Source organism: Petromyzon marinus, chromosome 27 (genome assembly GCF_048934315.1).
Source record: "Petromyzon marinus isolate PM22_M1 ecotype Great Lakes invasive population chromosome 27, UKy_Petmar_22M1.pri1.0, whole genome shotgun sequence".
Classification (NCBI taxonomy): Eukaryota; Metazoa; Chordata; class Hyperoartia; order Petromyzontiformes; family Petromyzontidae; genus Petromyzon; species Petromyzon marinus.
Genome location: NC_133693.1, coordinates 5,326,851 through 5,344,690, shown reverse-complemented (window position 1 = coordinate 5,344,690; position 17,840 = coordinate 5,326,851). Strand labels below are relative to the sequence as shown.

Sequence of the window (17,840 nt, the reverse complement as noted above, 5' to 3'; positions counted from 1 at the left end):
ACATCATTAGACCTCCTTTGCCAGTACCAAAATATAATAATAGGGGTTTCCCCTTTTTCTGGCAACAAAACTGCAACCTTTTTTTTTTACAAGGAATCATGTCTGCGTTAACCACAATACTTCTGGTCAAAATGCAAACAAAAAACAGACTCTGATAATGTATGCATTAAATTTCGATTTAAAGCTTTCGTGACTGCAATGATTCATCTTCTTTGGTTCTTTCGGTAAAGTCACGTAGAATGAGAATAAAATAATAAATTGATAAAATAAAATAACACAATAATATTCTCACGACGTTTCGGCCACAACACAAGCGGCCTTCATCAGGTGAAGGGAGCGAGACTGTCTGGTAGGACAGCGCTGGAGTGAGAGAGCCACGTTCAGATCACGGCTTTTAAGCTGTGTGAGAGGAACAAAGAGCCTTGACGAAGGAATTAGCATAAAATTTAGCATTGAAAAGGCTGAATGATTAGCTTGTGACTGGTCACAGAAATAGCTATGTTAAAAGTTAAAGCATACACCTCCGCAGAGGCACCCATTGTTAAAAGGAATTAGCATAGAATTTAACATTGAAATAGCTAAATTAAGGCATTCGCTTGTAACTGCTACAGAAATAGTTACGTTGAAGTCAGAGCATACACATGTGTGTATGCTCTGACACATGTGTATGCTCTGACTTCAACGTAACTATTTCTGTAGCAGTTACAAGCGAATGCCTTAATTTAGCTATTTCAATGTTAAATTCTATGCTAATTCCTTTTAACAATGGGTGCCTCTGCGGAGGTGTATGCTTTAACTTTTAACATAGCTATTTCTGTGACCAGTCACAAGCTAATCATTCAGCCTTTTCAATGCTAAATTTTATGCTAATTCCTTCGTCAAGGCTCTTTGTTCCTCTCACACAGCTTAAAAGCCGTGATCTGAACGTGGCTCTCTCACTCCAGCGCTGTCCTACCAGACAGTCTCGCTCCCTTCACCTGATGAAGGCCGCTTGTGTTGTGGCCGAAACGTCGTGAGAATATTATTGTGTTATTTTATTTTATCAATTTATTATTTTATTCTCATTCTACGTGACTTTACCGAAAGAACCAAAGAAAATGTATGCATTGTCCTTGAGACTGATTGGTCCACACCAGAGACGGCTTTCTTTTGAGCCTCGTCTCAATTGGTGCTAGACCAGCGGACGCCAAAAGGCGTCACACAGCTCAATACGTCAACAGCCGCAATGTGGTCTCAATACGTCAACAGCCGCGATGTGGTCTTTAAAGTGCCGCACGCGGCTCCGGAGCCGCAGGCTGCCCACCCGGAGCAGCGGGTTGCCCACGTTGAACTTCTTTCACGCCGTACGTATGCAACCGTGCTCATAAGGAGGTGCAACAGAACTGCGTCGGATAGCACGTCCCACTGATGACGTAACCATTTAAACATCAAGAATACGAAGAAGAATATGAATGTACAGCTCTTTGCCAATCGCCTGCCGGAGGAAGGGCTCCGCGCGACGCGTCAGCCACGGAGGTCGTTTGGCCATACTTCACCACTCGTTGGCGAAGGCGGGAGCGCTTGTGCCGATGTTTGTACGTGGTCAAGAAATGGGAGTGCGTGTCGGTGGGATGTGTGTCTATCATCGCTTCTCAAAACACAAACCACACACGAATACGAATATCCCCCATGTAGCCTTATACACTGTTGGGGCAAGTGGTATCACCGAGCACCTGTTAAGGGTGATAGGGTGTATGATGAGGCGGGGTGGCCAGTATCGCGCCTAGCTGCCTTTGTTGATCCAGTGCTCACGTTTGCACGCCGCACCTAAGGCACTCGTGTGAAGAAGTTGAGTCGACCTCGGCGGGGAGGCCCAGAACAAGTTCTGATACCGCTTTGGGGGCCGTCCATAAATGACGTCACGCGATTTTGGACGATTTTTGACCCCCCCCTCCTCGTTACACGGCGTCACAAAAAGTCAGACCCCCCCCCCCCTCAAATATGACGTCACAAAGCTCTACCCCCGCCCACCAAAAGCATATTTCTATTTTGAAAATAAAACATGCTTCAAATCGCTTTAAACTATTGTCATTGTAGTGCGTATTTAATGTGGCGCTCTACTCTGATGTTGTAGGAGTGTTGTTATAACAATTCTATATTTAAAGTTGCGCATTTTTACGTGACGTCACACTCCTCAACCCCCCCACCCCGTCACACATCGTCACAAATGCCTGACCCCCCCCCCCCCTAGGTGCGTGACGTCATTTATGGACGGTCCCTTTCCACTGTCTTTGTCCGTGGATGGGAATTGAACTCAGGCTCGCCCGGCTTTATAGTCCGGCCCGTGAATGATTGCCGCAATGCTCTTGGCGCACACAAAACGAGTGATGGATGGGGGGGGGGCATCATTTTCAGGGGGCTTTTTATTCATGAGGGCGTAGACACCTAGGAACCCTTTGTCTCTTGTCGCCGCATTTGATAGGATAATTTTCACTGCACACTTTCCAGCGAGACGCGACATGTCCCAAATCGGTCTGAGCCTCGGCAGGTATTTTACGCTCGCCGTGCGGTGCAGTGGCAGCGGCATTACTTTCCATAGTCGGGACAAAAAAAATAGCACAGTGACCACTTTGCTGCAGCGGCGGTGGCTTGGGAAATATTCCGTTCAAGCGTCGGCATCAGTTCTGAAAGTTTCAGTGGGCGCCATTCTCAAACTTCTCGTTGGAGAGCCATGCCCCATTTGCCAGCTGCGTGTGTGGCGCTGCGGGTGACGTGTCTCTCGTGGAAGAGGGGGTGAGGGGGTTTAGACACCGCTCCTCTGCGGTGGAAGGGAGATTTATCGGTGACTTAGTCGTTGGGGCGTGGTGCACGCGCACAGGTTCGCTGGGATGAGACATTTACAAACCTTCCCTCCACCCAGCCACCCACCACCCACCAGCACACGCTGCCAATGGGGGTGTACGTGTGTGTAGCTTCCGTTTTTAATCTTCATCATAATCATCATTATCAGAGATGCTGCCGTGGTATAATGGTTAGCACATTGGACTTGCAATTCAAAGGTCGCCGGTTGAATCAGGGTAAAGTGTGGGTGATCCCACCTCTTCTGAGATGTCTGGCCACCAGCATTGACGTGTAGGCCAAATGCCCTCGACAGCGTCTCTCTAGAGCTCCCTTTAGCGGAGGTCCTGCCATCAGCTTTGGTGCGAACAAGCAATTGCAGAGCTGCATATTTAACATGACCGGCCACAATCTATCCACCGCTGGATGAAATCCACCATAAGCCAGCACCTTCTCTCACAGTGCTGCGATGTTAAAAAGAAAAATCATCTAACTTGATTTAATCACGCCTTCGCCGCGGTGGGTTTCCTTCCTTTGGTTGCCCACTCCATTGTTATTCTCGACCACTGGCCCTATACTGTCTCGTGACGTGTCCTGCCAAAGTCCACTTTCTTTTCTTTGCAATCGATATGATGGGTGTGTGTATGCTGAACTTGTTTCGCACCGTGTGTAGCCAACCGTGCTAATCGTAGGTATGGTGCCTCCTACTTGTGCATGTTCTCTAATTCACATGTTCATCTTCTTGTCTCTGTCGTTTTAATCACGCACCTCCCCATGCTTTGTGCGCTCTTTTCAGCTTCTGATCCATTTAATCTGTGAATGATATACAACAAGTCATGCACAGCAAGTTCACAAAACCATTTTACGATACGAGTTACATGGAACAACTGAAGAACACATCAATATATTTATACCTCGGAAGTTATAGAAGGCGACAATGATCAACATTATGAAATAAAGAAGCACTGTGGGTAGGAGTGCTTTTTTAAAACTGAAGATAATAACGAAACTCAACTTTCCAATATGGAAATATTTCAACCGATGCATATTGCTTGCTATGAAATTTAGATCAATAACATTAATGATGGCAATATTTACACTCTAAGGAAAATTACTTTGAGGTGGCGACGGCCTGGGGAGACTTTCATCCAGCAGTGGGTTGATCATGGTTGATGATGGTTACAGCAGCTACATGTGTGGAATATCCTGGTTTGCATTCTATTTTTGTGCTGGGCACTTTTGCCTTGCTAAGGGGCACACACTCTGTGTCAATGGGCTCTCAGCTGGGCTGTGAGGGTCTTCACACGTGCATGGCCAGTCAGAATTATATATATTGCCCAAAAAAATAAGCGATGGTTAATCCCGGCACTTGAATATGTGCCGCTACTTGAAAGTGTGATCCTGTGTTCACTTCAACCTACATGCCATCTGCACCTTCATCCTTAGCCAGACAAGCATCCCTTCACACTCCGTATGATAATGAACATGTTTTGATACCCACGCTGCTCGTATTAACCGTGTGTTCCGCTGACCACTGACCCCAATTATTCTCAAGCTTTGATGGGAAACACTTTGATCAGCGCACTGTGCTTTGATCACATTTACATTCACAATTCGGTCCTGGAGAATGTAGGGACGGAAACAAAGGTGTCAGTGGTCAGATGTGACGACTCGGTGTGCAAATATTCACCCCCCCCCCAAAACAGCGATATGATTGTTACGATTTATGGTCGCGATTTGATCCAAGAATAGCCTGGATTGAACGTTGGGGTAAATTATGGCGCTGCTAGTGGATGCAAGGGGTATTGTGAAGCCCGTTTGTGTACGACGTTCCAATTGAAGAAAAAAAACCGAATTGCACTGCACTGTATACGTTTACATGCACGGATTAATCGACGAATGAGATACTTTATACATTAGTTACCACTCCTGCTCGACACAGCTTCTGGTACGAACCTGGACATGTTTAGCTAATCCACGCTGCCTAGCATAGTTGAGGTATGGCCAAACAACCCCCCATGACCAATATGGTGTGAAAGAAGTATGTTGAACTTCTTTCACACCATACGTAGCCGACCGTGCTAATCGGGGGTGCTGGGGAAGGATAACAAACTAAACACAAAAAACTATTCTAAAGAAATGAGTTTTTTAATCTATATGTAAAATTGCATAGCTCCAGTGGCTTCATTACATCGGAAGGAAGAGCGTTCCAGATGGAAAACATGCAGCAGTGGATTGATAAAGGGCTGTAAACAGATTTGTTCGGTAAAGTTGGGAGAAAATACACAGACAGGAACTGTGTGCCACTGTAAACAAACCCGTTAATGGGAATAGGTTTTACCCTTTTAACTGGCACAAAAACTGACACCTTTATTAAAGGCATCATGTTTGCAATAACCACAACACAAGCAGTCAAAATGCAAACAAAAAAGACAACTCAGATAATAATATGCACTGTCCTTGAATTTGATTGATCCACACCCGAGACAGCTTTTCTTAGAGCCTAGTCTCCATTGGTGTTGGACCAGAAGACGCAAAAAGGCGTACAACTCAAAACAGCGCACTATCAGAGTATTGAGGGCTCGGGGTGAGCATAAAGATATAGGAATAGGTTTTACTCTTTTAACTGAGTTGTACGCCTTTTGGCGTCTTCTGGTCCAACACCAGTGTAGACAAGGCTCTAAGAAAAGCCGTCTCGGGTGTGGACCAATCAAATTCAAGGACAGTGCATATTATCAGAGTTGTCTCTTTTGTTTGCATTTTGACTGCTTGTGTTGTGGTTATTGCAAACATGATGTCTTGAATAAAGGTGTCAGTTTTTGTGCCAGTTAAAAGGGTAAAACCTATTCCTATATCTTGTTTCTGGCAAAGGAGGTCTCATAAAACCCGTTAATCCTTAATACCAGTCTATGAGCACAGGCGGCGCTGTAAGACTACTGTGGACAGCGAAGGACACAATGGAATGTTGAGTGTTCTTCTTGCTGACGGCGTGGAATTTTATGATCCGCAACGTGTGCACGTTCATGTCGAGGTTCGTTGAGTGAGCCAGCCAGTGGACGGACCCAGGAGTAGCCGCATGGGGGAATATTTTGAAATTCTGCCAGACGAGAATTTTGAAAGAGAGGCTGGAATAGACGGGCGGCAAATATTGGCCAATCAGCCAAAAGTTTTGCAAGGGAAAAAATGTGGTGCGTTGATGTGGTATGACGGCAGGGTTAACTACAAGTTACAAGTCTGGTCAATAATATATTAGAATTACGAATTATGATATTTTATTCACCCGAGATAAAATGCAACATGTTTCTCTAGAAAAGCCAAATTACTATTTGTATTGCATTTGTATCAATATGCGATGCATGTTGTTCATTAGTGCAGTCAATATGACACTGTCAGCAAGTAGATATGCCATTCATTGAAATGGAATTGTATTGATAGTTTTTGTATTTAATAATGATTAATATTTATGACATTCTGTTGCTTCCTTCTTTTTTGCTTGTTTTTGTTGAGTTAGTATTTTATTATGATGTGTCCTTTTATTATTAACTATAGTTATATTCCCTTAATTGTTATCCATTATTAGATAAATAAACACATTGATGTAATTGCCGATAAAATTTCACGCAATTGAATTAACAATATTCAAATACATTCATTTGATCACATTCCAGAAAAGTTCTACCTATTGTGCACTTTTTCACTATAAAACATTTTAATGAAAATAAATTCAGAATTTTACCAATAATATTAAAATTAATGTTCTTCAATATTGCACAGTTCAGTAATCTAAAACTAAAAGTGAAAGTAAATTCTGCACGTAAAATATGTTAAGTTAAATGCCATTATTTTGCAACATTGCATAGGATATAGAGATACTAATATTTATAAAAAAAACTTTTCAGTTGGTAATTTCACAAATTTACAGTATGTGTTTGAAAAACAAAATGAAGAAAATAAAATCAGAAATTACACATTAAGCAATCAAACTTAACCGAGACCCGGCCGGAATGTGTCCGCTGATCCCTCTGGATCTTGAAAGCTAAGCAGTATATAAGGCCTGGCTTCGGGCTTGGGTGGGTGACCATCATTGCTCTGCAGGTGTTGTGGATATTGGCTTGTGATGTGCCAGGAGATGGCAGCAAAGATGTTTGTGCGGCCTACATATTTGACTCACTCCCGTGGATTGAGTCCTTGGATTGAACCTGTGTGGGGCGCTGAGTACAACCTCCTGGAATGTCATTTTTATCTAGGACTCTAGGTACTCCCCCCCCCCCCCCTAGATTCCCAACCACTGTCAATGGAATTCGCCAAACATCCCATATCGAGGACCCTACTGAAACACGTCTTGAGACTCAGTGAGGCTCTCCTGAGTAAATATAATTTTGTCATTCGTAGTGTAATAAGCTGCGTGTGCTTAAATACACAATACTGTATGTAAAATAGGCAATAACACAAACATTGTAAAACGCAAATTAATTTCACCAAAACATATGTGTATTTGTGTAATAATATATAAAATGTGAACCAGACTGAATACCCCAAAACACCTCAAATCTAAATTTTGATTTAAAGCTTTCGTGACTGCAGTAATTCATATTCTTAGCTCTTTCGGTAAAGTCACGTTGAAGGGAAACAATACAATAATAAAAAATATATAAAACAATAAAAATTATCACGTTTCGACCGTAACATCACCTGATGATGACCGTTTGTGTTATGGTCGAAACGTGGTGAGAATTTTTATTGTTTTATATATATTTTATTATTTTATTGTTTCCCTTCAACGTGACTTTACCGAAAGAGCTAAGAATACTTCAAATCTAATTCGCCAATCATCCACTACAAGGACCTTCTTTAAAATAAATGTGTCTTGAGCGAAGCTTCCCCGGATGAACAAAGGTTACAACTGCCATTGTTGCCTTGTAATATTCCACCTTGTAACGTTATAAAGTGAATAAAAATTCATTTTATATGTGCGGCGTCTTTTTCTCAAAAAGCGTTTGGGATCGTGGCCTACCTTCTTCCACTTGGCTCTGCCCATTGAATTAAATCGCGACACTTTTGCATCAGATAACATCCCCCCAGTTGCGTCCAGTTGTTCAAAATTTGCTTCTGTAATTTAAATTCCCTCTCTGTCCCGCATTTTTTGTGGCACCTCCAATGTCCCGGTCAAAACATCACATTCAGTCAGGACCCAATGGATCCTACTCCTCTATCCCCTCCTCCACCCCCTATTCATTGCCCCACCCATAAAAAAAAACATTTAAATATAAATATATAAATATATCCCCCACCTAAATCTGACTTGTGTAATCAATGCACGCATTATTGACTCGGTATTTAGTGACTTGCTTACCATTTTCCCCTTTTTTTGCCCTCTTACCTTTTTTATTTGCATTTGTTTTGGTATCGTTTGTAAAAAACTTGGCGGACCCCCCTACCCCACCCCACCATGCCCACCCCCATACTGGACATCTGTGAGCGACGCACGAGACCAAAAAAAAATAGAGCTTCTGAGCTCATCGGATTCCTCCCCCCCCCCCAACAAAAACCACCCCCCCAAAAAAATTCACCAAACGCCCATTTATTTAATTCCGTTTATTTATTTAATTGCATCGCAAGCGCTGCCGGGACACGTGACGTCAACTCCAACGCCGGAGTTGCAAGTTGCCGGAGCGGGGCGTGCGCGCGGTTTTAGGTCGCCGCCGATCATTCCAAATGTGCGGATAATCCTGTACGGGGCGACTACTCTTCGTCAACATCATCACCATCTCGTCGCCATCATCAACATCGTCGTTATCATCGCAGCGCTTTTTTTGTGTCCTGGGGAGCGCCGCTCGGTTTGGTGGGGGGGGTGGGTGGCGGCGGTGGCGGCGGTGATGATGATGATGGGGGCGACATTTGTTAAGTGTTGGGTCTCAGTGTAGCGGCGGTCGTAGGAGTCGTAGTTCGTGTAGATGTTATTGTTCAAGATGCATCGTTAGCAGGGCACTTTATCACCGTGGCGATACTCGCAGTGGTAACCACAAGCGTACGCTGCCCCATAGACAGATCGCCCAGCGTGCAGCAGCAGCATCGTCATATACTGTATTGTGGATTATACGCTTGCGGCCGGCGACTACTCCGGTGAGACGTGGCTTGTTGCAAAGATGCTCAAATGCATGCCTCTGTGGCGATGCAATCGGCACGTGGACGCCATAGACAAGAGGCATTGCTCGCTGGTCGTGGTGCCCGACGAGGTTCTGCGGTGTGGCCGCTCCCTGGAGGAGCTGCTCCTGGACGCCAACCAGCTCCGCGAGCTGCCGAAGGTGCGCGCGCTTCCTCCTCCAGCCGTGGGCTACGTGCTGTCTACCTACCTGTTTCCTGCCTATCTCTTGAGCCTACCTGGTTTCCTGCTTATCTCTAGAGCCTACCTGGTTTCCTGCCTATCTCTAGAGCCTACCTGGTCTCCTGCCTATCTCTAGAGCCTACCTCGTTTTCTGCCTATCTCTAGAGCCTACCTGGTTCCCTGCCTATCTCTAGAACCTACCTCGTTTTCTGCCTATCTCTAGAGCCTACCTGGTTCCCTGCCTATCTCTAGAGCCTACCTGGTTCCCTGCCTATCTCTAGAGTCTACCTGGTCTCCTGCCTATCTCTAGAGCCTACCTGGTTCCCTGCCTATCTCTAGAGTCTACCTGGTTTCCTGCTTATCTCTAGAGCCTACCTGGTCTCCTGCCTATCTCTAGAGCCTACCTGGTTTCCTGCCTATCTCTAGAGTCTACCTGGTTTCCTACCTATCTCTAGAGCCTACCTGGTTTCCTGCCTATCTCTAGAGTCTACCTGGTTTCCTGCCTATCTCTAGAGCCTACCTGGTCTCCTGCCTATCTCGAGAGCCTACCTGGTTTCCTGCTTATCTCTAGAGCCGACCTGGTTTCCTGCCTATCTCTAGAGCCTACCTGGTTTCCTGCCTATCTCTAGAGTCTACCTGGTTTCCTGCCTATCTCTAGAGTCTACCTGGTTTCCTGCCTATCTCTAGAGTCTACCTGGTTTCCTGCCTATCTCTAGAGTCTACCTGGTTTCCTGCCTATCTCTAGAGTCTACCTGGTTTCCTGCCTATCTCTAGAGCCGATCTGGTTTCCTGCCTATCTCTAGAGCCTACCTGGTCTCCTGCCTATCTCTAGATCCTACCTGGGTTCCTGCTTATCTCTAGAGCCTACCTGGTTTCCTGCTTATCTCTAGAGCCTACCTGGTTTCCTGCCTATCTCTAGAGCCTACCTGGTTTCCTGCTTATCTCTAGAGCCTACCTGGTTTCCTGATTATCTCTAGATCCTACCTGGTTTCCTGCTTATCTCTAGAGCCTACCTGGTTTCCTGCCTATCTCTAGAGTCTACCTGGGTTCCTGCTTATCTCTAGAGCCTACCTGGTCTCCTGATTATCTCTAGAGCCTACCTGGTCTCCTGCCTATCTCTAGAGCCTTCCTGGTTTCCTATCTCTAGAGCCTACCTGGTTTCCTGCCTATCTCTAGAGTCTACCTGGTTCCCTGCTTATCTCTAGAGCCTACCTGGTTTCCTGCTTATCTCACGAGCCTACCTGGTTTCCTGCCTATCTCTAGAGCCTACCTGGTTTCCTGCCTATCTCTAGAGCCTACCTGGTCTCCTGCCTATCTCTAGATCCTACCTGGTTTCCTGCCTATCTCTAGAGCCTACCTGGTTTCCTGCCTATCTCTAGAGTCTACCTGGTCTCCTGCCTATCTCTAGATCCTACCTGGTTTCCTGCCTATCTCTAGAGCCTACCTGGTTTCCTGCCTATCTCTAGAGCCTACCTGGTTTCCTGCCTATCTCTAGATCCTACCTGGTTTCCTGCTTATCTCTAGAGCCTACCTGGTTTCCTGCTTATCTCTAGAGCCTACCTGGTTTCCTGCTTATCTCTAGATCCTACCTGGTTTCCTGCCTGCCTGCCTGCTTACCTGTTGTCTTCCCTGCATACTTGTCTACCTGTCTTCCTGCCTTAACGTCTCCCTTATCTGTCTGCTAATCTGGTCATCTGCCTGCTGTCGTCGTTTGCCTGCCTGCAATGGCTGTGCCTATCACCCGGCTGCCTGTCTACCTGCTGCTGTTCTCCGTGTCCTCCTGTCTGAATGTTTCCCCTGTCCATCTGCTTGTTGGCCTACCTGCCTACCTCTTTACCTGTCTGCCTGTCTACCTGCCGTGTGCTTGCCCTTTGTCAGTTGTCACCCTGCCGTATGCTCCTGCTCACTTTCACGTGGTAGTGTCTCTCCTGTAATGTGGCTGTACTCGATCTTAACCAACTGTAGGAGATCGCAATTTTTTGTCAGGCTCCAGGCAAAGAGGTACCTGCCTGCCTTTCTGTCTGGTTGCTCTACCTCGGTGTTCATCGTGCCCTGCATCCATTCACCTACCTGTAATTCCTTGGCTGTAGCCCTCCTGTACATCTGCATCTATCCATCCTTGACCAATATAATGGAGAGATCACCTGCCCTACTAACCTTGCTTGACCAGCTTATTTGGAAATCCTGTCTAATCCCCGTTTCAGACTCCCTCTGTATCCAACATTTACTGTGATTCTTTCCAGAGCTGATCAATTCTATAATATTCAATACTTCACCCATCTCACTTTACGTGATAACCCGTGTTTATCTTCCCTGCATACGTAGAATCTATCCTTTGTATAATCCCTGTTCATGACTTAACTGAATCCAACCATAACCAATTTATGGAATGTTCACTGCATCTGCCTTAGATCATTCGCCTTCTCCTTTCCCTCCTCGCCTCTATGATTTATCTACCTCGGCTAACTTCAGGTCCTTTCTGACTTGGTCAGAATTTTGCCAAGCCACCCCCCACCAGTACCCAGAGGCAAGGATACCCACCCTGCTCTTGCACGTCCCTATTCTGACCACTGAAATCACAACCCAAATCATCAATCGTTTACACACAAACCTTAGCCGCTGTCATGAAAAAAATCCAACCAGAGCTCCTATCATTATCATCATCCTCGAAACCAAACTATTGTATTTTATCATACAGTAATTATTTTACACTCGTCACTCATCTAAACCCGAACCATTGTCCCGATTATAACGCCTCTAGATCCCAACCCTATCCACTTATTACACCCCAATTATAGCCCCTCACCATGACTTTTGAACACCACAACCATAGCCCCTATCATCACTCAATTAGACACCAACCATATCTCATATTATCACTCTACACCCCAACCATAGCCCCTTTTCATCACTATACTACAACCATACCATCACTCTACACCACAACCATACCATCACTCTACACCACAACCATACCATCCAACCATACCATCACTCTACACCACAACTATACCATCACTCTACACCACAACTATACCATCACTCTATACCACAACCATACCATCACTCTACACCACAACCATACCATCACTCTACACCACAACCATACCATCACTCTGCACCACAACCATCACTCTACACCACAACCATACCATCACTCTACACCACAACCATACCATCACTCTACACCACAACCATACCATCACTCTACACCACAACCATACCATCACTCTATACCACAACCATACCATCACTCTACACCACAACTATACCATCACTCTACACCACAACCATACCATCACTCTACACCACAACCATACCATCACTCTTCACCACAACCATACCATCACTCTATACCACAACTATACCATCACTCTACACCACAACCATACCATCACTCTACACTACAATCATACCATCACTTCACCACAACCATACCATCACTCTATACCACAACCATACCATCACTCTACACCACAACCATACCATCACTCTATACCACAACCATACCATCACTCTATACCATAACCATACTATCACTCTATACCACAACCATACCACCACTCTACACCACAACCATACCATCACTCTATACCACAACCATACCATCACTCTATACCACAACCATACCATCACTCTACACCACAACCATACCACCACTCTTCACGACAACCATACCATCACTCTACACCACAACCATACCATCACTCTACACCACAACCATACCATCACTCTACACCACAACCATACCATCACTCTACACCACAACCATACCATCACTCTATACCACAACCATACCATCACTCTACACCACAACCATACCATCACTCTTCACCACAACCATACCATCACTCTATACCACAACCATACCATCACTCTACACCACAACCATACCATCACTCTACACCACAACCATACCATCACTCTACACCACAACCATACCATCACTCTATACCACAACCATACCATCACTCTATACCACAACCATACTATCACTCTACACCACAACCATACCATCACTCTACACCACAACCATACCATCACTCTATACCACAACCATACCATCACTCTACACCACAACCATACCATCACTCTTCACCACAACCATACCATCACTCTACACCACAACCATACCATCACTCTACACCACAACCATACCATCACTCTACACCACAACCATACCATCACTCTACACCACAACCATACCATCACTACACCACAACCATACCATCACTCTACACCACAACCATACCATCACTCTACACCACAACCATACCATCACTCTTCACCACAACCATACCATCACTCTATACCACAAACATACCATCACTCTACACCACAACCATACCATCACTCTGCACCACAATCATCACTCTACACCACAACCATACCATCACTCTATACCACAACCATACGATCACTGTATACCACAACCATACCATCACTCTACACCACAACCATACCATCACTCTACACCACAACCATACCATCACTCTGCACCACAACCATCACTCTACACCACAACCATACCATCACTCTACACCACAACCATACCATCACTCTAGACCACAACCATACCATCACTCTACACCACAACCATACCATCACTCTACACCACAACCATACCATCACTCTACACTACAACCATACCATCACTCTACACCACAACCATACCATCACTCTACACCACAACCATACCATCACTCTAGACCACAACCATACGATCACTGTATACCACAACCATACCATCACTCTACACCACAACCATACCATCACTCTACACCACAACCATACCATCACTCTACACCACAACCATACCATCACTCTACACTACAACCATACCATCACTCTATACTACAACCATACCATCACTCTATACCACAACCATACTATCACTCTATACCACAACCATACTATCACTCTATACCACAACCATACCATCACTCTACACCACAACCATACCATCACTCTTCACCACAACCATACCATCACTCTACACCACAACCATACTATCACTCTATACCACAACCATACCATGACTCTATACCACAACCATACCATCACTCTACACCACAACTATCACTCTGTACCACAACCATCGCCTCGTTCTTTCATCTACTCTCCAACCATGGTCCCAGGATAACTCCCCCACATCTAAAAATATGACCTTTATAACCAAACGAACTTGCTCAATGGACAGAAAAAAACAACCCTATATCCTCCCACAAACATTAACAATACAGCAGTGGCGTGGGTCGTCTCAAACACCCCGCGGCCCCGACCCCCGCGTTCCCGGGGCCCTCCCTCGCGCCAAACTCCTTGCGCTGTCAGGAAAATCGATAGGCCCCGTTGCGGCCTACTTTCTCCGCCTTGTACTTTTCGCGCGTTTTGCAGAATGTTTGCCGTGTCGTCCGCTTTGGACATACGTTCGTTTAGTTTCGCGTGTTCAAGTGCAACTGATGATATCGTGGTCATTGTTCCAGATATAAAGCCATGGAACAATTGTTTTGTGGGCGCTGCGGCAGTACAGTACTGTGGAGTTTGAGTTTTTTCTATGTACTTGCACTGTACAGTATACGCTCGGTTTTTACAATTGATTTTAGTTTTTAGTTTTCCATAAAATAAGTTCGGTTTGAGTAAACATTTGCAAGTCGACGGAACTAATGCAAAATATACCCATTCAAGACCAATGACGTGTTGCGTAAAACTTCTTGGGTGATTTTCCCCCTTAACTGTCCTAATCGACAAACGTGTAAAAAAAAGCCCATCAAGTGATCATAAGCAAAATATCGACGGCGTGTATAATGCATTGTGTATATAATCGTCGTTGTAATGCCGTAATCTTAGGGCCCGTTATCTATCCACTGCTTGAGGAGGTTCCTCCCAAAAGCCCGTCTCACGGGTCGTGGGTTCATCGTTTGACCATACTTCACCAAGCTGGTCAATTGTGGTTTGATTAAAGGGAAAGGGGGTCCCAGTAATAGTTTCGGATAGTTTATGCCTTTTCAGGCCTACATCATTTATAGTTGTGAACCCGGTGGTTGCGGTTTTGACTTCAACACGCCTCTCGCACGAGGGCAGTTTTGTTGTTGTTGCTGCTGCAATTGACACCTCTGATCCGAAACGCATTACATTTCAAGATAAATATTAAAATAGTGGAGTTGATATTAACACGAATCATTTGTTTGCACTCTTAAGCGTGCTCAGTTTCTCTTAGTCTAATAGGTAATTGCCGATATGAAACAGACATTATCGATCAACCCTACTGTTTGAAGTCCTCAAGACCTCACTTAAGCCATCGCGAACTCGCACGACCAATTGGTTTTAACTTTGCCATTTTGTTGACATACACCAAAACCTATTTTTTTTAAAGATAGAAAACATACACGCGCTATTTCGCGTTTCAAATAATGTGTTCCACCCAAGACGAGAGTACAGTTACAGAAAACAGCTTTCATGGAGAGACCCGCGTTTCTTGTGACAATCATTGTAACGCCAAATATTCACGTGTCATTGCGACTGACCACAGAGTACACACACAGTATTCTTGGTTCTTTCGGTAAAGTCACGTAGAAGGGAAACAATAAAAAATAATTAAAAATATAAATATAAAACAATAAAATTATCACGACGTTTCGACTGCAACACAAGCAATCATTATCATGTGTGGTTTTCACACCTGATATGAATCCCTGCAGTCACGAAAGCTTTAAATTAAAATTTACCACACACAGTGTTTGAATGCCCAAGATAACTTTCACCGCGGAGATGGAATACTGCTTATGGGATAGTATGTGGTTTGCATGGAATACTATGGATGGGCTTTTGCATCACGGGAGTGTGAGAAATTGTGAAAACTTTGGAAGTCAACCATCCAGCAGATGATGGATCATAACTGGTAATGTTTGTATTCATTGCATGAAAGCGTTTGGCACAACACATCACCTTCATCCAGCCAGTGGAATGGTAACGATTTTTAATTATCGCTTTTATGTTTTACTTCTTGGGGAGTTAGTGGTACAGTGGAAAGGGCCCTGCGTTATGAATCCATTGACCCGAGTACGTTTGCCAAGGCTAAGATCATAGCCAAGTGATATCTGAGCCGGTCCTGGGTACCCCTTTGCCAACTGGTACTTATCAGCATGACGAAATATGGTCAGACAATCACCATGACCAACGTGGCATGGGGAAGACTTAATCCAAAAGTGTGATTGACAAAAGGCTGTAAATGATTGTTTCATTAGTTTTTACCATTTTTGTAATCCATTTATTACAGTTTGCTTTCATAATCATCTTCTTGTATTTGTTTGGATTAGCTTTGAATATTGTAATTGACACCTCATGCCCAGAAACGCATTAAACTTTAAAATAAAAGGTCCGAATACTGTAGCTGAGATCATCCAGAACAGCTACACGCTTTAGTTCAACAAATAAGCAAGCGGCTTGTTTAATTCACGTGCCTTTATTTTGGCAGGTGAGAGTCCATTCATGGCTTTTACTTGTAAGAGAAATGACTTCACTTGCACCCAAAACATATTTATACTTTCTCATTCAAGATATTTTAAATTCGTATCAAAAAACAATGACGGTATATATAATTGACCTGGTTTTAGGTAGGATAATTTTTGTTGTATGGCAGTATAATTTGCTATAGCATCTGATTGATTTTACACCGCTTGTGCTTAAAATAAACTTGGAAACCCTATCAATGAATCTCTTTCTGCAGAGAAGACCTGGGACCACATTGGTGCAACTGGGTGCATTTGGAATGTCTCCTCGAGTTGATGGTGCATAACCACAGTCTCCACACGTGCAAACGTGCCAAACGACAGCCACAAGAAGCCTTATCTAATCAATCATTAATGCTCGGTTTACCTTGGGCAGTGCTGTGCAATGTTATGCTGGCGCAAATGTGTGATCTTAATGGCTTATGAGTTGGCCCGGGTTTTTGTTGGTTTTTCTTTGCTGTTGGAGCAGCAATTCTTCAGGCTACACAACCTCCGCAAGCTGGGACTCAGCGACAATGAACTCCAAAGGCTTCCGCCCGACATTGCCAACTTCATGCACCTTGTCGACCTGGATATGTCCAGAAACGGTGAGAAATTTCTGGGGTGGTGGCACATTGGTTAGTGCTGCACCGCACTGTGGACCAGGCGGAGCTGAGTTTGATATAAAGCCATGGGTTACTACATCTGCGAGTAATATATGAATAGATTCTGGGCACCCCATCCGCCAATCTGTACTGGCAATAATTGTAAAATACGGTCAAACGATTTCATTGAACAAAAAGGCCATCGGCGATCGGGAAGCCTTGGATTGACAAATGGTTGTACATTACAATATGGTGACATGGGTACAATGTTAAACTGCGTCCAGTGATGGCGTAATCTAAAACATACAGTTGAGGAATAAACCACCTCTGTCCTTCCCTAGTTTTGGCTTTAGAACCCCAGTGTGGTGTTGTGAGAAAAAAGAGGGGAAGAGTGGTATGGGATGAAGTAATCATGAGCTATGGACCTGCCCTTGGGCAGAGAATGTGAGGGAGATAAGGGTGTTGTGCCTGGCCTCATAAACCATATTGAGTTCTCCCCCACCCCTTTTGAATACAAATGAAGGTAAATGTAATTTGATATGTTTTATGCAACTCTTCACTGTATTTCAAGTCAATCTGTCAATATTAGTATCAAGAGTGATGGAA

The 17,840-nt window shown here is 44.5% G+C and overlaps 1 protein-coding gene across 3 annotated transcripts in view; it reads left to right on the top strand.

The window, feature by feature from the left end:
- The first annotated feature begins 8,428 nt into the window (after positions 1-8,428).
- LOC116946473 (protein scribble homolog) overlaps positions 8,429-17,840 on the top strand; it is a 53,807-nt gene continuing 44,395 nt past the window's right edge. For all 3 annotated transcript variants that reach the window (XM_032961384.2, XM_032961383.2, XM_032961382.2), the window contains exons 1-2: positions 8,429-9,122; positions 17,120-17,237. In XM_032961384.2, coding sequence (XP_032817275.1) covers positions 8,964-9,122; positions 17,120-17,237 — 277 coding nt within the window. In that variant the 5' untranslated portion in view covers positions 8,429-8,963. The remainder of the gene's footprint in view (positions 9,123-17,119; positions 17,238-17,840) is intronic.